Source organism: Lates calcarifer, linkage group LG3, assembly GCF_001640805.2.
Source record: "Lates calcarifer isolate ASB-BC8 linkage group LG3, TLL_Latcal_v3, whole genome shotgun sequence".
Classification (NCBI taxonomy): domain Eukaryota; kingdom Metazoa; phylum Chordata; class Actinopteri; family Centropomidae; genus Lates; species Lates calcarifer.
Genome location: NC_066835.1, coordinates 22,597,625 through 22,621,377, shown reverse-complemented (window position 1 = coordinate 22,621,377; position 23,753 = coordinate 22,597,625). Strand labels below are relative to the sequence as shown.

The 23,753-nt window shown below is 40.0% G+C and overlaps 1 protein-coding gene and 4 gene segments (V, D, J or C); 3 read left to right on the top strand and 2 right to left on the bottom strand.

The window, feature by feature from the left end:
• Positions 1 to 6: 6 nt before the first annotated feature.
• Positions 7 to 9,333, bottom strand: LOC108892114 (major histocompatibility complex class I-related gene protein). 4 transcript variants are annotated; one of them, XM_051069592.1, is made up of 9 exons: positions 8,274 to 9,329; positions 5,237 to 5,503; positions 4,557 to 4,835; positions 3,054 to 3,356; positions 2,653 to 2,757; positions 2,497 to 2,547; positions 1,901 to 1,918; positions 1,703 to 1,773; positions 7 to 1,155 (listed from the first exon to the last, which is right to left on the bottom strand). In XM_051069592.1, exons 1-8 carry the CDS (start codon positions 8,548 to 8,550, stop codon positions 1,709 to 1,711), a joined length of 1,365 nt encoding a protein of 454 aa, XP_050925549.1. In that variant the 5' UTR covers positions 8,551 to 9,329; the 3' UTR covers positions 7 to 1,155; positions 1,703 to 1,708. The 4 variants fall into 4 exon arrangements, with proteins under 4 accessions (XP_050925549.1, XP_050925553.1, XP_050925554.1 ...); XM_051069596.1 differs by lacking the exon at positions 8,274 to 9,329 and adding an exon at positions 6,185 to 6,409; XM_051069597.1 differs by lacking the exon at positions 4,557 to 4,835 and having other exon boundaries at positions 8,274 to 9,333.
• A 25-nt stretch (positions 9,334 to 9,358) lies between these two features.
• Positions 9,359 to 10,025, top strand: LOC108892137 (immunoglobulin kappa variable 2-29-like). The segment is given in 2 exon segments: positions 9,359 to 9,479; positions 9,699 to 10,025. Coding segments are annotated over 2 exon segments (354 nt in total).
• Positions 10,026 to 11,297: 1,272 nt separating this feature from the next.
• Positions 11,298 to 12,036, top strand: LOC108892142 (immunoglobulin kappa variable 1-39-like). The segment is given in 2 exon segments: positions 11,298 to 11,483; positions 11,703 to 12,036. Coding segments are annotated over 2 exon segments (351 nt in total).
• An 817-nt stretch (positions 12,037 to 12,853) lies between these two features.
• Positions 12,854 to 22,107, bottom strand: LOC127142297 (Ig kappa-b4 chain C region-like). The segment is given in 2 exon segments: positions 12,854 to 13,353; positions 21,953 to 22,107. A coding segment is annotated over 1 exon segment (249 nt).
• Positions 18,470 to 23,753, top strand: part of LOC108892127 (immunoglobulin kappa variable 1-39-like) — an 8,231-nt gene continuing 2,947 nt past the window's right edge. Inside the window, 1 exon segment of the V gene segment in view lies at positions 18,470 to 18,799. Within this exon segment, the coding sequence occupies positions 18,754 to 18,799 (46 nt within the window).

The following is a 23,753-nucleotide window of genomic DNA, read 5'->3' as shown; positions in this document are numbered from 1 at the left end:
CCAAACTCTTTGAATATGCAATTTTATTTTTATACCTTTATTGATAATACTTAATAATACTTAATAAAGCTTTTATTGAAAAACACTAAACTGCACAAATAACTCTCAGTACTTCAAGTACAGTTTCAATCATTTTTCAGTATCTGCTACTTGGTATACATTTCCATTTATTTATTTCCACAAATAATAACACACATACACACAAAAAAAAAACCCAAAACAAAATTCAATGCATTAAAGGAATAAAAAGGATGATGCTGGTGAGATTTAACAATTGCTCTTCTTTTTGACAGGACTGTTTCTCTGTCTCTGTTCATGATTCATGGTTTGAGACGCCAGTAGCTCGTCTCGAGATGAGGTTTAAAACAAAGTTTTTCAGACACACAGCAGTTATACAACCACCATCACACTAAAAAAGGAGAATGTATATGTAAACAACTTTAGTGCAAATGTGAAAACTTTTTAAGTCTTTATAGTACTTGGTTTAGTTTAATTAGCTTTCAGGTTGAATTTCTACAAATGCAGTTGGACTGTATTGCATTTAATTAACATTCATTAATGTCAAAGAAAACATACTTTTAAATTAGCCTTAGGTCATTTTTTTACAAGTAGGCTATCAAAACATAAAATATACTAACTACACTTGGCTAAAGTTTGGTTTGACAACACAACATGCAGCTTTTACTAAACTTTGTTTTATAGAAATATATGAGAATATTTACATAACAGGAAAAATAATATAAATGTTTGGTGGAAAACAAGCACAGTGTTTGTGTTCATTTCCAACTGTACCTTGGCTTGTGCACGTTTGTAAATGTGTGTTAGTACATTTGAGTGTGTTTATTTATGTGGAATATTGGGGGATCACATAAATTAAGATTAAAATTTAGAAGAAAAACAAAACCCTACATTTATTTGAACGGCAACTACTTTCTCACATTTGGAATATTTACCTTGATGATTACACCTCATTTAAAGAAATAAGACACCATTTCCCTCAAAAATGAAAAGGGTAAAACTCTGACACATCCATGCAAGTGGTGTCAAAACACCGAAATCATCAGTAGCTCCTTTGTCCTGCTTGAACCAAAAACATCTCACCCTCAATGCAGTGTTATAAGTCACCAATTATCACTCCAGTCCTTTTTTACAAACCTAGAGACAAACATGACAGAAAGAAAAACATTTCAGCATCAATGAATTAAATGAATTAAATGAATTCAAGTTAAATAAATAAAAATTTTAAGTAGCATATTGAAAATACATTCACACTCAGTGTAAATGATCCATGGACAACAGGTTATTGTCAAGAGGTTGTATGAATCTTGAAGATAGACCTAAAAACCAGGGTTATGTTTGTGATTTGGTCACGATCTAGGAACAGTCCGAACCACTAGCACAAATTGTCCCGTCACAAAATTGCTGTAAATCTAGCATGTACTTTTCAAGCATGCTCAGTTCTGCTTGTGACTGGTTTGGAGACCTCACTGATGAAGATCTGGGGCACCTTTCAATTGACTGTTATTGATTAGTTTATGTCAAACCACACATTAGAAATTATAGGTTTACACACAAAAAGGTTTTGTTTTTTTTACACTATGTAGCTTTATGAAAGATGACTGATCCATGAAAAAAAACTGCAGCCATCCAATCTAAATTGTTTGAATGGTAACAAATTACTACTCAAATGGAAGTAACTTACTGGGTGCTAAGAGGTTTGCATGGAATCAGGTGGATTCAGTTTCTCAGAAAGCTCAGTGCTGTTGTCAGGAGCTGGAAGACAGTAGTAACATTGTTTGAGCACTTATTTTGTCCCAGGCCACAGTATGCCTGACTTACACAAACTACCAAAGAGTGTCATTCTGACTAGATTAACATCAAGAAAACACAAAACACTTACAGTCTGAAGGGTTCATGGCTGAAATAAAAAGAAAAAGAAAAATTATTCTATGTATCACAGAATATCAGACAAAATCCACAGTTCTCGTCCTAATTAAAAATGACTTCTAAAGTTCAGCTGATGATAATTTGAATTTACACTGATGATGTGTTGAGTGTGTGTGTCCTGCTGGTTCGCTTCTGGAAAGCTTTTAATATAAACCAGCACCAGCAGGAAATGTTTGGTTTGCATCAGCAGTAATCTAACACAGCTTTAGTAAGCTGATACACGAAAGTACAACAGGAACAAGAGTGAAACTAAACTCAAAGATTCAGGTAGAAGCTGTAGGAGCAGCTCGGTGACGCTGTAATTAGACACAGCAGAGCTTTGAGCTACATGCTAACATCAGCATGCTGACATACTTACAGCGACAATGTTAATGTGCTGATATTTAGCAGGTATAATGTTAACCATGTCATCATCTACATTTCATCACAATCCATTCAGTAGTTGTTGAGATATTTCAGTCTAAACCAAAGCGGTGAAATGAAGGACATCCAAGAGTCATGCTGCCATGGGCCAGAATTAACTTAGAGTGAGACTGTGTTGCCGCTAACCTGGGCCCATGGAGAAACAGGTGTCTCCACAAACAGTGGACACATATGTGCCTACCAGGATGATGAGAAAGAACTTCAGAGTCACTTTCAAACAGAATGGGGACTGTGGATTTTGACCGTTATGTGTCACAGTAAAGATCAGTCTCAGTCTCTCACCTTTTTTCTTTTTGTAAACAATGATTCCTGTGGCCACAAGGATGATAGCCACTGCAGCCGCTGCAGGCAAAGTGATGGGGAGTGCTGTGACACTGGGTTTCTCAACTAGACAGAACAAAAGAGGACAAAGTCTGTCACAGGGCTGATATTTACAGACAGCAACCATTCACACTCACATTCACATCTACAGCAATGTAGAATCACCAATTAACCTGCATGTGTTTATACTGTGGGAGGAAGCTGGAGAACCTGGAGAGAACCCACACAGGAACAGGGAGAACATGCAGATTCCACTGGGGTTCAAACCCACAAACAGTTCAGTTCAATCCCCACAAAAAAGACATGGATAAATTAAACCACAGACAAAGCAAAGTAAATCCATGTTTTGTACTTGTGCTTACCCCAGTTAGTCTTGATTATAGCTGGGTCCAGCTTGGTGATAATGTCATCCTTAACTCCAGACAGCTGAAAAACACACTCGTGACGTGGCCAGTCCTCAGGTTTGACCAGCGAAAGATCGAGATCCACGCTCATCTGGAAAGTGCTGTCATGGTTGTGGAGGATCTCACTGTGGTCCACATGCTCGTGAAGCTCCTCTCCATCTCTGCTCCAAAACATCATGGCTCTGTCGGGGTAGAAACCTGTGGCATGGCATGTCACTGGAGACACGGGAGTCTTCTGGAGGAGAGACACTGATGGAAGGTCTAGAGAAAGAAGAAGCAAGACAGACGAACTTGATTATAAATGTAATCTAAATTCTACAGGAGATCTACCCATTCCTTGCATAAATGAACTTTAGATGGATTTCATCTACTGTGGGCTGCAGAGTAGATGACTGACAATTCTCTCCTTTACTAATGCATCAAGATGAATCTCCTCTATGCCTCACTGGACACACGTTACTCACTGAATTGGCTTCGCCAAACTGGAAAAACATCAGTGGCACTGTTCACACACAGAGCTGTTTAACTGCTGTACTCAGTAAGGGAACAGCCTAATGGAAGCTTTAAATGAACCAGATTAAAGATGCGGTTTTCTTTTGCTACTGGTAGTGCTTTAAGCGATTCAGACCACTTTGTTTGAGGCTGAAATATATCATTAACCACTGGATGGACTGCCACAAAATGTTGTACAGATATGGTGCCAAGACTATGAATTCCAGTGACAGAGGAACAAAGTTGTATTTGTTGTTTGCTGTTGTCTTGGTAATTTCAGTGCCTTGGTCAAACATTATTTAAAACTCCACTCTAAGACTACGGCTCAATGATGAACCAACAGTATTTTGAGTGCATAGGTGCGTTCACACTGACAAGTATGGAGACATGCAGTGCACTATAAGAACCCAAATGGTGATTCAAATGTTCTTAGATGGTGCAACCGTGGAACGACACTTCTCATCCACCATCTTGGCTACGTTGCACAAAGAGAGGGACCACCAATGTATTTTCAAACTTAAGAATATGGCAACTGAGGAAGGAGGATACATCCTCTATGTTATTTACATGTCACATGAAACGTGGGGAATACACAAGTAAAACATAAGTTTTTAAGTCAAGTAAGCAAAGCAGCCAATGGACATTTTGTGATCACAAGGTGCAATCATAATTTCTGGTAGGTGCAGAACAGCTGTGCTTGATGTGAGACAACGCTATCCTGTTGAAATTAACGCACCACACCAGGAAGTATACTGTGTACTACACATAGGTGTACTGGATGAAGTATCAGATTTGCCTCCTCAGCTAATAAAAAAGGAGTTTAATTTTCTTATAACTTTAGTGAAACTTAATGTTACAGCTAAATCCAAATAGATCTGATCAGAAATTCTACGGGATTCGAATTCATTAAGCATTTTATACTGAATTTAGATCTGATCAAATTATATCAACCCCAAACTCTGCTTTAACCTGTTCTCTGCACAAAGCTCTTCCCGTAATCCAAACTGTTCTTCAGCCTCACAGGGCACTCCTGAGTCAAACGGTGCTCCATGAACTCTATCCAACTTTTGTCATTATTCCACTTATGTTGAGTTCTTAGAAGCTCTGCTTTTGTAGCAATCCACCTCTGTGCCTTCATGTCCAGTATTAAGATGTCTTCTCCATCGTAACTAATCAGACCAAAGCCACTGACATCTCCAGTCTCATCATCCCACTCACAGCCATTCAACACCTGGATTACATGGATGCCTGAGCGAGAGATGGAAACACAGACATCAGTAAACATGTACAGACCAGGTTCAGACGCAAAATAAACAGTGTTAACAGCATCAGGAAGGTGCTGTGGCACTGAGCAGTAACAAAAGATAAAACACTGTAGAAAAACAATGAATATGCAAAGGTCGCGTAGTGCTTTAAGCTAAATGCTAACACTGGTGATAACAATGCCAATACGCTGATGTTTTACACATGTAACATCCTCAAGGTTGTTAGCATGCTAACATTTGCTAAACACTAAACAAAATATACAGCTGAGGCGTATGGGAATGCCAGTTTTGCAGGTATGTGCTCACAAAGCAAAGTACTGCACAAATTAAAATTGTGGTGGACTGACAGACGTAAGTAAGAAGTGAAATATTCCGTTAACACACCTCCAGTCTGGTTAAAGCGCCCTTTTAAAGTCTCAATGTTGACTCTTCCTATCTGCTCTTGACCTTCCCAGTACAAAGTTTGCCTTTTCCAGTACTCTGGATCATCTGCTGTGACTCGGTTCATCCAGACCTGTGTGGGTACTGTGCTCTTGGTGTTGCTGTCATAGTGATCTGTTTGAATTCCATCAACAAACACAACAGCCACAAAGTCGGGGAAGTTTTGGACCTCAGAGGAAGCAAGGTAGACATGCTTCAGGGAGTGTATCACTGTAGGGAGAAGCAGTGACATAAACATTTCAGACTTACAAATGGCACAGCATTTATTTACAATGAAGCAAACTGACATGTTTATGGTTTGAATGTTACAACTATTGACTGATAATTACTCTCAACACAGATATGGCTATTTTAGACTTTCTTAAAAAAACATACACTTCAGGTGAAAATCGTGTTTAAATGTTTTAAACTGGAGTATTTAAAAATGATTTACAGAATAATGCTCCTTTCTTTTTTAACGTCTTGGAGGAGTTGCAGGTTTAACTCCAAGTCTCTTCAGTCGCTATTACCTAAAGCCTGTTCTGAGCTACCCTGTATTATCAAGGCACTATAATCTCACTAAGTGAAAAATAGAAAGTAAAACCATGGCTGGAGCTCAGGACTAAATGCTGACAAGTTGAAAATGAAAAGTTTACTCCACAACTTTAATTTGGAAAGTCATCATGATAGAGCATAAATTGATGTGATGAAATGCTCTTTAACTGACTTTTAGGTTCTTAGTTTGTGCTGGAACCAAAACGCATCGTTAAGACAGAACAGGCAGCACACCTTGTTTGTTCGTTTTAAGGACCATTGAAACTAGAGTAAAATAACACACTTAACTAGTCCAGCTGCATCATTTTAACAAACTGCACTTACACGCTGATGTCAAGATCTGAGATGCGATCTTACCTGGAGATGCAACATGACATGAAAACAGAAGCATAAACAGTTTCCGCATCGCAATTTGACAACTGGTAAACAAGAAAAACATAGCGGGAAGAAAGACCTGGGGGGGAGGTCTAGCACGTCTACACGATCAGATGCACGGATCACACAGTCTGAGGCCATAACAGTTATCACGGGTCACACACGGCCGATCTCGGCCCAATAGAAATTGAGAAAAGCCTCATACGTCACAGGTTACTAGGCCAATGTTAAGATCTGAGGTTGATTCTGAAACTGAAACTATTTAATCTGTGTAATTATATAATGCATTTAAAAACATGATATACACGCATTTACACACAGGGGTCATTAAACTCAAATGTCACTGTATCAGGTTGATAATACGGAAATTCGTCGTATCACTAGAAGAAAGTAATTAAACTTGTTTGAAAGTGAAACCAAAACTCTGCAGCAGTCTGTTGGGATAAAGGGATGGCTGCGTAACAGCTGTGCTGAGACATTAAATCTGGACCAAACTCTGCCACTGGATTGGCATGAAGCTCACACTTTGATGTCCGCCACAAGGCAGATTCCTGAGGCATCACCATCAGGTCAGAATCTTCACCTGTTGTTGACCTGCAAAATGAATGATGTGAGCCTCCGCCAATGTTGGATTTGGAGTAAAGTATAATCTCCTGTGCTTTCTTATTTTAAAAGAATTTGTGGCTCTGCCCTGCATGTCTGCCTTCTGGTGATGATAATGTCAGTAATGTGGAATTCAGTCTTTTTAACCATGTGAAGGTGAGATCCTTTATTGGAGGCCTCCTGCTGACTCCAACATTTTCATTTTGTTATAGCAGTAACTAACACCTGGTTGACCTCCAATATGTCACACTGAGAACTGAACAAGACTTGTCCTGGTCTGACTTATCTTTCACTTTGACTGGATCATTATTAAAACACAGCTACAGTCCAATGTTTTGGGAAATCCATCATGTTACCCACAGTCAAATAACAGGACTCTGTAAATAAGAAACATCAGCTTTAGAGTTGATGGAATGCTTCTTTATCATCATTATTATTTTGGTGAATCTCTGCTCAACAGACAGACACGCACGGCTTTTGTGCAATAAATCAATATTTGAGTTACCACCTAGATTCTGCCATTAGAGGGTGTTTAGAGACTGTTTTATGAATCTGACTCACCGATAAAAGAACAGGTGTGTCTGAACTGATTCACTTTTCATAATAATAAGAATGGAGGCTTGAACCAGGATCCAGTCAAACATCCAGGCCTTCTCCACTGAAGGAACCTCACTACCTGTGTCCTGCAACTTCCCATAACTTGAACTCTTAAGGCCTTGGTTTAAGATTCTGCGCTGTGTTACCCAATACATAACATTGAAAAATAATGACACCAAGATAGAAGAAATTGTTTTTATGTTTTTTCTGATTAGCAAGCATGGTTATGAGACAATAAATGATGCTAACACTGATTTTCTTTCATCATCGACACGCTTCATTATTATTTTTTGTTTCAAGATAACTGTGTTGCTGTATTTGGTTCGAGCCAGGGGCTTTTCTGTCTGGAGTCTGCATGTTCTCCCTGTGGTTTCCTCCAGCTTCCTCCCAGAGTCTACAGACATGCAGGTTAATTGGTGACTTGTAGGTGTGAATGTGAGTGTGAATGAGCTCCAGCTCCTCTAACACCCTTAAAGATAAGTGGATGGATAAAGGATGGATAGAGTGTTTCGTCTGCCATGTTGCTTATTGGAAAAATTAGCACAGTCCTGGAAAATACTTGAAAACAGATATGCTACCTGGATGCTAGTGGAAAATGTAGGTGAAACATGTATTAATGTGCTCCCAAACAGTGAAAAATACAGAACAAGGCAGCAACACACATGCTAAATATTCTTTATCAGAATATTGCCTGTATACTGAAACACACTTCCTTGCAGCATGATGCAGGATGGATGAATGAATGGATGGATGAATATAAATGGATGATATATAAATAATATGAATAATACATGTTTATGTACTGAGTATTTTAACACTGTGCTGTTTGAGCAGTTCTCCCTCCACCCGGTACCGGCGGACAACGACAGACCTGCTGCCCGGCTCCGCCTGCCCTCCTCGGACCTCAGGCCGTCCAGCTGCCGGTCTATCTGCCGGTCTATCTGCTCCCGGTACCGGGCTACGCTCCCGAACAGCTCCAGGATGTCGTCCACCGCCGCCGTCAGCCGCTCGTTCACGAACATCCGCAGGGTCTCCATCTCTGACAGCGGAGGGAGCGAGGGAGGCTCCACGCCGCCGAAGCCCTCCCCGGCTCCGGGAGAGAAGGACGGGGAGCAGCGCGGCGGGAAGAGCTGCGGGTCCGCGGACATGTTGGAATGAATTTATGAAGCTGAACTGTTTGTGACAGACGAAGGCTGTGACATTAAAATGATTAAATGATCCGTTCTCCGGTTCACACGAGAAAAGTAAACAAAACCACCGAGCGCTCACTCTAAATGACGTCGGGGAGAAACAATGTCAGGTCATCAAAGGTTCCGGGAGAAAAAGGTAAAAAGCGGCTCCTCGTCGGCTGCAGTGCACAGTTTAACCACTGGGTGGCAGTAAAAGCTTTTGATCTGTGTGAACATGATTTAAAACTGTTAAACACAGACTACACAAAGCTTTTATAATGGCTCTGCTCTGGACCAAAGTTCAAACAATAAACTTCTTCTTCTTATCTATACAAGTAGGAAGAATAATAATAATTGTAATATAGACTAAAGACACATTTTGGATGAATAAAAACAGTGATTTGGTTTGATTGAAGCAAAGAGAAAATCACCTCCACCCTGTTGGCTGCAGCAGAGGAGGCTGCTGCTTCAGCTGCTCTCCTGTTTCACTTCTCTCTCTCAGTACAGTAACCACGGCAACGGACAGGCATCACTGCTGAACCATGACAACAGACAGGTTTCAGAGCTAAAGATAAAAAAGTGAAACATATGATGTAAAATCAGTTGATATTTTGAAACAAGCTGCACTTAAAGTTTCCTCTATGTTCTTAGTTTCTGTTAATCTTGATGAGGATGATTTAAACAGTCAGTACTCCCAGCAGTGAGGAGGAAACAGCCTGATGTGTTGAGGACAGCTACAGTTGACTGACTGTGTGTTTGCATATCTGTCCTGCCTCTCTGCTCCCAGCCGTTAAGAGGCCAGTGTTGATCAGTGGCTGTCCAGGCCTTTCAGAGCCACTGACACGCCGGCAGCACAATCATCATGTCTCTGACTCTACTGCTGGCCACCCTGGGGCTCCTTGTTCAGGGTGAGACTCTCTTCTGAAAACTTTGACACTTCAGGATGCAACCAGGTTCACCACAATGATGTTCTGCTATGATGGAGAAACACTCAAACAAGCAGCATTGACCTTCTTCCATCTATTCTCCATGTTAAAGAAATGATCCTCTTCTGTTTGGATGTTGATCATCTTTCTCCAAGCTGGATTTGTCTCAATAACCCTTCTCCTCTTTTTCATGTTTTCCAGGTTCATCAGGAGACATCATCCTGACTCAGTCTCCTGGATCTCAGTCTGTTGTTCTGGGACAGACTGTCTCTATCAGATGTAAAGCCAGTTCAAGTGTTACTTACGACCTCCAATGGTACCTTCAGAGATCTGGAGAAGCTCCCAAGCTTCTTATTTATGATGATACAACACGTTATTCAGGCGTTTCAGATCGTTTCAGTGGAAGTGGATCTGGGACTGACTTCACTCTGACCATCAGTAGAGTTCAGGCTGAAGATGCAGGAGTTTACTACTGTCAGCAGGGTAACAGCTTCCCGTTCACACAGTGATACAACGTCGTACAAAAACCTCCCTCAGCTGCAGAGGAACTGATCTGATTCAACAGTTGCACTGACACTAAAACAACAGAGGTTTGACAGCGTCATGGAACAAATAGTAATGTGGACATTTGTAGGATTAGTTAAATAAAATAATTTTATTTAACAATTAAAGTATATTTCATTGGTCTGGGAGTTCAAGTTGGTATCACTGTTACTGTACAATTTAGTCAGAGCCAAACACATCAAGCACATACAGGAGATCATTTTTAACTCTTATCTTACATAAATTACTGTGAAGTAAAATATAAACTGTTGCTTAAACAGAGTTTTAGCCGCAACAATTTTTAAAATTACTTGACCAAATTTCAACTCTTGTTAAAAACATACAAAAATACATGTTAATTTCAGTCCTGACTGTGTTTAGTTACACTGTTCTGTCACAGTCACAGATGAACAGATTTATTGTGAAATACAGCCAATGGGTGCGAATGTCATTTATTCAACGTTAATGATGAAGGAGAGATGTATATTGTTGTTTGTGTTTCCTTTGTATGTTTGACCTTCAACCTGTTGAAAGTCAGCTTCTCATCCAATCAGCTGTTCCTCCTCCAGCCTCTCAAACCAACACAGTCGATTCTTTTTCAGTCAAAACACAAGCTACACTCATGCTTCTCTCTGTCATGTAACACATCATGGCTGCCTGGGTTTTACTAATGAGCTACAGTCTTGTAGCTGTGACATGTAGAATGGAGCCTAAGAAGGACGTCCTTTGATGCCACTGTAATTTGTTTCAGTGTTTGAACTGATCACTTAGACAGGACATTCACATGTTCATATTTCAGGGTTGAAACACACAACTGAATGTGTTTGACATCACTTTGCCACTGTCAGGTCTATCCCCAAGAGTTTTCATATAGCTTTCCACAACAGTCCAATATAGTGTGGGAATTACTGCTGAGGCTACACACTTGGGTCAGCATAGATTATTTCATGAATCAACTCTTACTGTTTAGACGTCAACAGCAAGTTAGCAGACACATAATTCTATGAAATACGCTGAAAATAAACTCATTTGATCCAATAATCTTTATCATTAAATACTGAACATTATATCATCACTAGAAGCAAACAGCACTAATAGAGGAGAGACACAAATAGAGTTACTGGATATCTCTTTATGCTGATGACACCTGACTTTATATTTCTGATCTTAAAAACCCAACAACATTTCTTTTATTCTCCATTAAGATGATTTAAACAGTGAGTTGTTCCATCAGTGAGGAGGAGACAGCCTGATGTGTTGAGGACAGCTACAGTTGACTGACTCTGTGTGTTTGCATATCTGTCCTGCCTCTCTGCTCCCAGCCGTTAAGAGGCCAGTGTTGATCAGTGGCTGTCCAGGCCTTTCAGAGCCACTGACACGCCGGCAGCACAATCATCATGTCTCTGACTCTACTGCTGGCCACCCTGGGGCTCCTTGTTCAGGGTGAGACTCTCTTCTGAAAACTTTGACACTTCAGGATGCAACCAGGTTCACCACAATGATGTTCTGCTATGATGGAGAAACACTCAAACAAGCAGCATTGACCTTCTTCCATCTATTCTCCATGTTAAAGAAATGATCCTCTTCTGTTTGGATGTTGATCATCTTTCTCCAAGCTGGATTTGTCTCAATAACCCTTCTCCTCTTTTTCATGTTTTCCAGGTTCATCAGGAGAAATCACAGTGACTCAGTCTCCTGGATCTCAGTCTGTTGTTCTGGGACAGACTGTCTCTATCAGATGTAAAGCCAGTTCAAGTGTTAGTAGCTACCTCAACTGGTACCTTCAGAAACCTGGAGAAGCTCCTAAACTCCTGATTTATTCTGCTACAACCCGTCAGTCTGGAGTTTCAGATCGTTTTAGTGGAAGTGGATCTGGGACTGACTACACTCTGACCATCAGTAGAGTTCAGGCTGAAGATGCAGGAGTTTATTATTGTGGACAGAGTTATAGCGGGTTCACACAGTGATACAACGTCGTACAAAAACCTCCCTCAGCTGCAGAGGAACTGATCTGACTCAACAGCTGCACTGACACTAAAACAACAGAGGTTGTAATAAATAATGTAATTGATCCACTTTGAAAATGTAAACACTTAATATACTGAATTTAACCTTAAAGGTTATATTTTATTTATTTTTGTATTTATTTAATTTTCCTCACACCATTTTTATTTGATCTCACACACAGTCTTTGATTAATTAGAATTTACTCAAACAAAATCTAATTTCCTTCATGTAAAATGACTCATTGTTCTACTAACATATTTTAGTCATATTGTGTGCTTTGTACTCCAACAATCAAGCATAATTAAAGATTCACATCAGTTTTATTTGTCTATGTTTGAGCTCTTTGGCAGAATTTGTATGTAAATATTTCAAAGGTCAGAATTACAGATCACATTCATTTTATTTCTCTTTATGCTGATGATGTGTGGCTTTTTGTTTCAGATTTAAAGAAACATTTTTGAGACTTTTATTTTTTTATTCAAAGGTTCTTCATGTTCTGTTCATGTACTGGATGATTCTTCATTGAAATGTTTCTATCATGTTTTTTTTGCAAAGATTTATTATCACAGAAAAATCTGCAGTGACGATTGAAGAGAGATTTTTACAGACATGAAGGTTTTCATATTGATTCTAATCACAAATTATGAATGTGTGTAATTTGCATCTCTGGTTTGCAGTAATCAAACAAAACTGAGGAGTTCTGACTTTATATACTCTCTGAATATACAGCATATTTGGATATATATGTAATCTTACACCTTCGATTTTTTTGTCACTTCCAAAATAAAAAAGATGAAAACAACTGATTTGATGAACAGATTTTTATTATCTGGAAACACAGAAACAATATTGAAACACTGCGAGAAGCTGGTAAATGTTTCTAGTGAAACGTGAAATAAAAGAGAGAGAGACAGTGTTAGAGAGAGCAGAGTGAGAGCAGTAGCAGAGTAAAACCAGCAGCAGAGTCCCAGTGAGTCAGCTCAGGACTAACACTGGTCTCTCCTCAGTGTCTCTGAGACCAGAGTCTGGGAGCCCTGGGTGGCCTCACAGGTCACAGAGCCCACCTTCCCCCACTGGTCTGCATTGAGCCTCAGGGTGCTGCTCCAGCTGTAGAGGCCGTCCTTCCCCAGCACCCCGGGGCTCTTGGTCTCCTCCCAGCTGCTGCTGCTGCTGCTGCCGTCCACCTTCCAGGCCAGACTCCAGCCTGAGGGGAAGCCCTTGTTGGCCAGGCACATGAGCGTGGCCTTCCCCTGCTGCAGCTCCTCGCTGGAGGGGGGCAGCACGGTCAGGGTGGGACGAGTATCACCTAGGAGACACCAATCAGCTTAGAGGACAGGGACCACACAGCTGTCAATCAAACACCACACACTTGGACACCTTTACTGTGTGAGAGTGGATTTTCTCCTTTAAGGAGTTTCTGTCAGATGGTTTTTCTGCTCCACCAGTCACTCACTCACACACTGTTTCACTTCCCGTTAAGAAACCTCTCATGCATATCAGCACACAAAGAGTCCTCATATGACCTGAAATATATCAAACTACACTGGAAACAAAAGAAGCTGATTTTACATTTCAACAACTGTCTTTTACTGCACTTTATATCAAGTAATTAAATGATAAAATCATTTCTGGAAATGTTGAATGTCCTGGTAAATTTATCACGAAACACATTTACTGTCAAAACTATCAAGAGCACAACAGTTAATCAGATTTAGTGTTAAAGAACATTATCAACAAAAATAACTGACAACCATATTTAAAAATGAGCTTCAGGAAGGTTTTGAAATTATTTTAAATTTGGACAAAAACAATGAAAGATCAGAGATTTGACAGAATTTTTAAAAACTGAACTTCACTCACACTGTTCACAATCATTTGAACTCAACTTGAAAACAGTTTCAAATGTAAAGACTAAATGTGAAAACATTTTTACAGCAGGATTGTTGTTCTTTAATCTCTCCTGCAGTTCAAACTGTTCACATTTCACAAATGAAGTGGAACATGTAAAGAAAAGTTCAGTAAAGCTGCTCTGAGTTCAGCTTCATGGTCAAACAGGAGAAATGAAGAATAAAATAGAGATTTGAAAGAGATTTAGATCAGCCCAATGGAAATTTATATCTGCTCCAAATGTTCAGACACAGAAATTAGAAGCTGAACTGATGATACAATATTTAATATTTGATCAGAAACTTACTTCCAACATCCAGTCTGGTTCCTCCACCAAAAGTCCACCACAGTGATACAAACTGACTGAGTGGTCGTACAAAAACCTCTGACTGTAGAGAGACACGGCTCTCTGACTTTGTCTGACAAAACTAAAACTACAAGTCCTCAACTTTCTGTCATCTAAACATCTGATGATATGATTTCTTTTATGGACCAAAAACTTGTAATGATTTGATTCATCATTTACATTTTAAATCCAAAACTGTAGTTTTTGATGTTGGCAGAAAACTTCAGACAAAAATGGAACTGAAGATGTAAAATCACATATTTTAGTTTCTAGAGAAAAATCTAAGAGTGAAAAGCAAAATATAGTTTGTAACATAATAAAATACATTGAAAATTGGACTTACTTCCAAATTCCAGTCTGGTTCCTCCACCGAACGTGTACCACAGTGATACAAACTGACTGAGTGGTCGTACAAAAACCTCTGACTGTAGAGAAACACGGCTCTCTGACTTTGACAACAACAAACTCAAATAAACCAGTTCCTGTTTTCAAAAACTAGTCATTTCATAGGAATTCTAATCTTTACAAAGATATTCTTAAATATCTTTCTAAATATATATTTTTTTATTTATCTGGAATTAAAATTGATCCCTGTAGCAACAAATTAAAACTGATCAAATGAGATATAACAAGAAATCTCTCTGCAGTCATTAATTCAAATCCACATAAAACTTATCACTGATAAATTATTAATCAATACTATATATACTATACTAATATGATAAATTGATTGTCTCTGTTGGAGTCAGTCAGAGCATTTCCATAGAGAGCCACTTTGCATCAGCAGCACCATGCTCCAGTGCTCTGGGAGAGTTTATAGTCCTGAGAGTTGAAGACTGGATGACTGACAGCTGTCCTTCATGACAACAGAAGCCACAGAAATCCTCCTCATCAAAAACATGACTTTGATCTCCGTCCTCATCTGGACTCTCCTCTGCTGCTGCTTCACAGGTAAAGTCCAGAGAATCAAACTCCTCTCCTCTATCAACATCCGTCCCTCTGAAATGAAGCCCACAAAACCATGACGCTGCTTTATGTTTCTGTCTCTGTATCCTCAGAGTCCAGAGACCAGGTCACAGTGACTCAGTCTGGAGCAGTGAGATCTGCTGTGGGAGGCTCCATCACCATCAGATGTACGGTCAGTCCACAGGTCTCTGTAGGATCATCAAGTGGTAAAGAACTTTTATCCTGGTACCAACAAAGAAATGGAGAAACTCCCAAACTCCTCATTAGGTACATTAGTGAACGAGCATCAGGGATTCCAGGTCGTGGAACAAAGACTGACTTCACTCTGACCATCAGTGGAGTCCAGGCTGAAGATTCAGGAGATTATTACTGTCAGAGTGAACACTATATCAACAGTCAGTACTCGCTGACACAGTGAAAAAGTGTTGTACAACAACCTCCCTCAGTCAGACTGAACAGAAACTGAACTGACTGCTGCAGCTGGAAGCTACTGCAGAGACTGATACAGTTCACTGAGGACACACACACACACACACACACACACACACACACACACAGATGACTTTTGATGTTCATAGTGTCTCCAGCAGTTTTCCTCCTGAACTTCAAACAGTCCACCTCCCACCTCAACAACCTGGAAGTGTCCTCAAATGAAGAGAACAGCTCCAGTGAAGAAGCCCAGTCAGACCATTAAAACCACAACAACATGTAGCAGAGTCAGCTCCACTGATGTCGACCCACAAACCAGATTCACAACATATGAAACATCAATGTCCCACTGACACCGAGGTTCCATATCTGCAATGGAACAAATGTTTTCTGAGGCAGAGACACTGACACTGTCAGAGAAACAATGTTTTCAGAAACACAAGACATACACAACATGTCACTGAACAAAAGAGTGTGGGCAGAGGATCAAATTTAGCTTGAGACACAGTTTATGTAATTTATTATGAAGAGAAAGACTGGAGCGTGAGTGCACTTTTACTGGATATCTCTTTATGCTGATGATATCTGACTTTGTATTTCTGATCTTAAAAACCCAACAACACTTCTTTTATTCTCCATTAGGATGATTTAAATGGTCAGTAGTCCCATCAGTGAGGAGGAAACAGCCTGATGTGTTGAGGACAGCTACAGTTGACTGACTCTGTGTGTTTGCATATCTGTCCTGCCTCTCTGCTCCCAGCCGTTAAGAGGCCAGTGTTGATCAGTGGCTGTCCAGGCCTTTCAGAGCCACTGACACGCCGGCAGCACAATCATCATGTCTCTGACTCTACTGCTGGCCACCCTGGGGCTCCTTGTTCAGGGTGAGACTCTCTTCTGAAAACTTTGACACTTCAGGATGCAACCAGGTTCACCACAATGATGTTCTGCTATGATGGAGAAACACTCAAACAAGCAGCATTGACCTTCTTCCATCTATTCTCCATGTTAAAGAAATGATCCTCTTCTGTTTGGATGTTGATCATCTTGCTCCAAGCTGGATTTGTCTCAATAACCCTTCTCCTCTGTTTCATGTTTTCCAGGTTCATCAGGATACGTTCCCTTGACTCAGTCTCCTGGATCTCAGTCTGTTGTTCTGGGACAGACTGTCTCTATCAGATGTAAAGCCAGCACAAGTGTTGAGCTTAATGGTTATAAGTGGCTCCACTGGTACTTTCATAAACCAGGAGAAGCTCCTAAACTCCTGATTTATAGAGCTACAGGTCGTCACTCTGGAGTTTCAGATCGTTTTAGTGGAATTGCATCTAGTGGGACTGACTACACTCTGACCATCAGTAGAGTTCAGGCTGAAGATGCAGGAGTTTATTATTGTGGACAGAGTGCTTACACTCCGTTCACACAGTGATACAACGTCGTACAAAAACCTCCCTCAGCTGCAGAGGAACTGATCTGACTCAACAGCTGCACTGACACTAAAACAAACAGAGGTTTCATCACAGCATACTGTATGTTAAGAAGTCATTATATAATAAAATAATTTCTTTGGATGAGCAAGCTGGATTTGTCTCAATAACCCCTTCACTTTTTTCCCTGTGTTTTAGGTTCCTCGGGACAAGTCACTGTGACTCAGTCTCCTGGATCTCAGTCTGTTGGTCCAGGACAGACCGTCCCTATTAGATGTACAAGCAGTTTAAGTGTTGACTATAATGGTGGCAAGTGGCTCCACTGGTACTTTCAGAAACGTGGAGAAGCTCCTAAACTCCTGATTTATAAAGCTACAGGCCGTCACTCTGGAGTTTCAGATCGTTTTAGAGGGTCTGCATCTAGTGGGACTGACTTCACTCTGACCATCAGTGGAGTTCAGGGTGAAGATTCAGGATTTTATTCTTGTCAAAGTCGCCATTTTGTCAACAGTCATGAAGTCTTCACACAGTGAAAAAGCGTTGTACAAAAATCTCCCTTGGTCAGACTGAACAGAAACTGAACTTGCTGCAGCTGGAAGCTACTGCAGAGACTGATACAGTTCACTGAGGACACACACACACACACACACACACACACATCTTTATTTTACTATGTTCCTGGTGATCTGTGATTAACATTGGTTTCCCTAACCCAACCATCATAACCAAATTTGTAATCCTAACTCTAAAACCACTTGTCTGTTTGAAGGTCTTAACCTTCAAACAGACATTTAAACATGCAAGGTTCAGCATGTTGGTTGTTGGCTTCCAGTTTTCACACCCCATAAATATAGAAAAACAAGCAAAAATTCGTTGTGAACAGAAAAACTGTTGTTTATTGATTTGACTGGAGTTATTCAGCAATGTCAAAATGTACACTAATGTATCATCTGCAAACACAGAAATAATCAATTTGATGTTGCTTATTCAACACCAGCAGCACATGAAGTTTAACCCCAGGATGGATTCTTGTGGGACGCCAAAACTATTATTGATAGTAGTTGATGAGTGTTGACCAAGTGAGACAACATCATCTCTGCCTGACAGATGAGAACTGAACCAGTTTAACACAAGAAAACATCCACAGTATAAGTTTCACTATATTGTTGTTGAAACTATCAGTGACAATATTTTAATGTAAAGGTATAATACTGATAATATCTTATAGTCTGTTTAACCTTTAGTTGTTATCTCTGTGCTGCAGTGAGTCAAAGAGCTGAAACTGACTTCATGTAAAAAGTAGGTAATTGCAGAAAAATGACTTTTGAATTTAAGATACCGATATATTCCCTGTAACTGGGTGTTCTATTTGATTAGACATCTAATGTGACACAGTTTTCTTGGCCTTTCACCTGCATTGTATTTATTGACGTGTCATTTTTATGCTGTTTTTATCTCTGTGAGGATGATTTAAACAGTCAGTGCTCCCAGCATTGAGTGGGAGACAGCCTGATGTGTTGAGGACAGCTACAGTTGACTGACTCTGTGTGTTTGCATATCTGTCCTGCCTCTCTGCTCCCAGCCGTTAAGAGGCCAGTGTTGATCAGTGGCTGTCCAGGCCTTTCAGAGCCACTGACACGCCGGCAGCACAATCATCATGTCTCTGACTCTACTGCTGGCCACCCTGGGGCTCCTTGTTCAGGGTGAGACTCTTTTCTGAAAACTTTGACACTTCAGGATGCAACCAGGTTCACCACAATGATGTTCTGCTATGATGGAGAAACACTCAAACAAGCAGCATTGACCTTCTTCCATCTATTCTCCATGTTAAAGAAATGATCCTCTTCTGTTTGGATGTTGATCGTCTTGCTCCAAGCTGGATTTGTCTCAATAATCCTTCTCCTCTTTTTCATGTTTTCCAGGTTCATCAGGAGAAATCATCCTGACTCAGTCTCCTGGATCTCAGTCTGTTGTTCTGGGACAGACTGTCTCTATCAGATGTACAACCAGTTCAAGTGTTGATTATGATGGTGTTAAGTGGCTCAACTGGTACTTTCAGAAGCCTGGAGAAGCTCCTAAACCTCTCATTTATAAAGCTACAGGCCGTCATGTTGGAGTTTCAGATCGTTTTAGTGGAGATAGATTTAGTGGGACTGACTTCGCTCTGACCATCCTTAGAGTTCAGGGTGAAGATTCAGGAGTTTACTACTGTCAGCAGAGTCTGAATATACCGTTCACACAGTGATACAACGTCATACAAAAACCTCCCTCAGCTGCAGAGGAACTGATCTGACTCAACAGCTGCACTGACACTAAAACAACAGAGGTTGTAATAAATAATATGATGATATTATGATGATTATAATGATCCTGTTTGAAAATTTAAACACTAAAGATAGTGAATTTAACCCTAAAAGTGGGCCTAAGTGCCCTGAGCAGCTGGTCCCTGGATTTTAGTCACATTGTGTGCTTTGTACTCCAACAATCAAGCATAATTTATGATTGACATCAAAAAAGATTTATGGAGGACTTAATTTGGTAACAGATTAATCATCATCATTTTTTCATCTGGTTCATTTGTCTATGTTTGATCTCTTTGGTAGAATTTGTATGTAAATGTTTCAAAGGTTAGAATTACAGAACAAATTCATTTTATATCTCTTTATGCTGATGATGTGTGGCTTTTTGTTTTGGATTTAAAGAAACATTTTTGAGACTTTTGTTGTTTTATTTAATGGATTTCTCACATTCTTTGGATCCACCTAAAGGAACAATAATGTCAGAGTTCTTACCATTAACACACTTAACTGGATAACTGGATGATTCTTCATTGAAATGTTTCTACAATGGGTTTTGTTACAAAGGTTTATTATTACTGAAAAGTCTGAGTGACGATTGAAGACATGAAGGTTTTCATATTGATTCTAATCACAAATTATGGACGTGTCTAATATGCATCACTGGTTTGCAGTAATCAAACAACACTGAAGAGTTCTGAGTTTATATACTATCTGAATATACAGTATATGTGTGTATATATGTAATCTTACATCTTCGATTTTAGGTCACTTCCAAAATAAAAAAGATGAAAACAACTGATTTGATGAACAGATTTTTATTATCTGGAAACACAGAAACAATATTGAAACAATGCGAGAAGCTGGTAAATGTTTCTAGTGAAACATGTGAAATAAAAGAGAGAGAGACAGTGTTAGAGAGAGCAGAGTGAGAGCAGTAGCAGAGTAAAACCAGAGTCCCAGTGAGTCAGCTCAGGACTAACACTGGTCTCTCCTCAGTGTCTCTGAGACCAGAGTCTGGGAGCCCTGGGTGGCCTCACAGGTCACAGAGCCCACCTTCCCCCACTGGTCTGCATTGAGCCTCAGGGTGCTGCTCCAGCTGTAGAGGCCGTCCTTCCCCAGCACCCCGGGGCTCTTGGTCTCCTCCCAGCTGCTGCTGCTGCTGCTGCCGTCCACCTTCCAGGCCAGACTCCAGCCTGAGGGGAAGCCCTTGTTGGCCAGGCACATGAGCGTGGCCTTCCCCTGCTGCAGCTCCTCGCTGGAGGGGGGCAGCACGGTCAGGGTGGGACGAGTATCACCTAGGAGACACCAATCAGCTTAGAGGACAGGGACCACACAGCTGTCAATCAAACACCACACACTTGGACACCTTTACTGTGTGAGAGTGGATTTTCTCCTTTAAGGAGTTTCTGTCAGATGGTTTTTCTGCTCCACCAGTCACTCACTCACACACTGTTTCACTTCCCGTTAAGAAACCTCTCATGCATATCAGCACACAAAGAGTCCTCATATGACCTAAAATATATCAAACTACACTGGAAACAAAAGAAGCTGATTTTACATTTCAACAACTGTCTTTTACTGGACTTTATATCAAGTAATTAATTGAGAAAATAATTTCTGGAAATGTTGAATGTCCTGGTAAATTTATCACGAAACACATTTACTGTCAAAACTATCAAGAGCACAACAGATTTACTGTTAAAGAACATTATCAACAAAAATAACTGACAACCACATTTAAAAATGAGCCTCAGGAAGGTTTTGAAATTATTTCAAATTTAGACAAAAACAATGAAAGATCAGAGATTTGACAGAATTTTTAAAAACTGAACTTCACTCACACTATTCACAATCATTTGAACTCAACTTGAAAACAGTTTCAAATGTAAAGACTAAATGTGAAAACATTTTTACAGCAGGATTGTTGTTCTTTAATCTCTCCTGCAGCTCAAACTGTTCACATTTCACAAATGAAGTGGAACATGTAAAGAAAAGTTCAGTAAAGCTGCTCTGAGTTCAGCTTCATGGTCAAACAGGAGAAATGAAGAATAAAATAGAGATTTGAAAGAGATTTAGATCAGCCCAATGGAAATTTATATCTGCTCCAAATGTTCAGACACAGAAATTAGAAGCTGAACTGATGATACAATATTTAATATTTGATCAGAAACTTACTTCCAACATCCAGTCTGGTTCCTCCACCAAAAGTCAACCACAGTGATACAAACTGACTGAGTGGTCGTACAAAAACCTCTGACTGTAGAGAGACACGGCTCTCTGACTTTGTCTGACAAAACTAAAACTACAAGTCCTCAATTTCTGTCATCTAAACATCTGATGATATGATTTCTTTTATGGACCAAACACTTGTAATGATTTGATTCATCATTTACATTTTAAATCCAAAACTGTAGTTTTTGATGTTGGCAGAAAACTTCAGACAAAAATGGAACTGAAGATGTAAAATCACATATTTTAGTTTCTAGAGAAAAATGTAAGAGTGAAAAGCAAAATATAGTTTGTAACATAATAAAATACATTGAAAACTGGACTTACTTCCAAATTCCAGTCTGGTTCCTCCACCGAACGTGTACCACAGTGATACAAACTGACTGAGTGGTCGTACAAAAACCTCTGACTGTAGAGAGACACGGCTCTCTGACTTTGACAACAACAAACTCAAATAAACCAGTTCCTGTTTTCAAAAACAAGTCATTTCATAGGAAATCTAACAATTGCTAATATATTTCTAAATAATTCCCTTTCTTATATATATATATATATATATATATATATATATATATATATATTTTTTTTTTTTTTTTTTTTTTTTTTTTTTTAATCATCTGGAACTAAAATTGATTCTTGTAGCAACAAATGAAAACAGATAAAATGAGGTTTAATAAGAAAGTTTTTTGCAGTCACTGATTGAAATTCACATAAAACTCACTGATAAGTTATCAATCAATAAGCTGATTGATCCATATAGAAACAGCAACATCAGAGTGATCCAAGTCTCTGTTGGAGTCAGTGAGAGCATTTCCATAGAGAGCCACTTTGCATCAGCAGCACCATGCTCCAGTGCTCTGGGAGAGTTTATAGTCCTGAGAGTTGAAGACTGGATGACTGACAGCTGTCCTTCATGACAACAGAAGCCACAGAAATCCTCCTCATCAAAAACATGACTTTGACCTCCGTCCTCATCTGGACTCTCCTCTGCTGCTGCTTCACAGGTAAAGTCCAGAGAATCAAACTCCTCTCCTCTATCAACATCCATCCCTCTGAAATGAAGCCCACAAAACCATGACGCTGCTTTATGTTTCTGTCTCTGTATCCTCAGAGTCCAGAGGCCAGGTCACAGTGACTCAGCCTGGAGCAGTGAGTGCTGCTCTGGGAGGCTCCGTCACTATCACCTGTAGGGTCAGTTTACCAGTTGATGGTGATTGTGGCTCATCACGGAACCTCCCCTGTCTATCCTGGTACCAACAAAGAAATGGAGAAACTCCTAAACTGCTTATTTACACAGGAAGTCAAAGACCATCAGGAATTCCAAGTCGTTTTACAGGCAGTGGATCAAACTCTGACTTCACTCTGACCATCAGTGGAGTCCAGGCTGAAGATTCAGGAGATTATTACTGTAAGGGAGGCAAAACTATCAGCAGTGGTTATGTCTTCACACAGTGAAAAGGCGTCGTACAAAAACCTCCCTCAGTCTGACTGAACAGAAACTGAACTGACTGCTGCAGCTGGAAGCTACTGCAGAGACTGATACAGTTCACTGAGGACACACACACACACACACACACACACACAACATGTCACTGAAGGAAATTCTGAGGTTATTCAACGTGAGGTTACAAACAGTCTGTTTTCCAGCTTAAACTCCCATTTAAACTGTCTGTCACAGGCTGACATGTCTTTGAGCTCACTTTCTCACTTTAGAATGAACTGATCTTTCAACTGCTGTTCAACAGTTTGTTTCAGTAAACTGACATTACATTTGTGTATGAACCATAGATAAGAGTTGCTCCACTACATTTGAACTGAATCTAACTCATATCAGATTTTCCACAATAAAAACATTACCCTCTATCTCATCACAAAGTCACAAAGTCAAACAGAGTTTTTAGAGGGTGTTGGACTCCACCAAGGTTGCCCTTTGTCTTTCATCCTGTTATCCTGTGATATTCATAGATAAGATCTCAAGTTACAGCAGAGGTAAGGGGAGTGTCTGGCTTGGGAACCTCAGAATTGGATCTCTGCTCTTTGCAGATGATGTGGTTCCATTGGCTTCATCTGACACTGGCCTTCAGGAGCTTCATGTCCCTGCTGGGAACCATGGCCTGGGGCAGTGGCT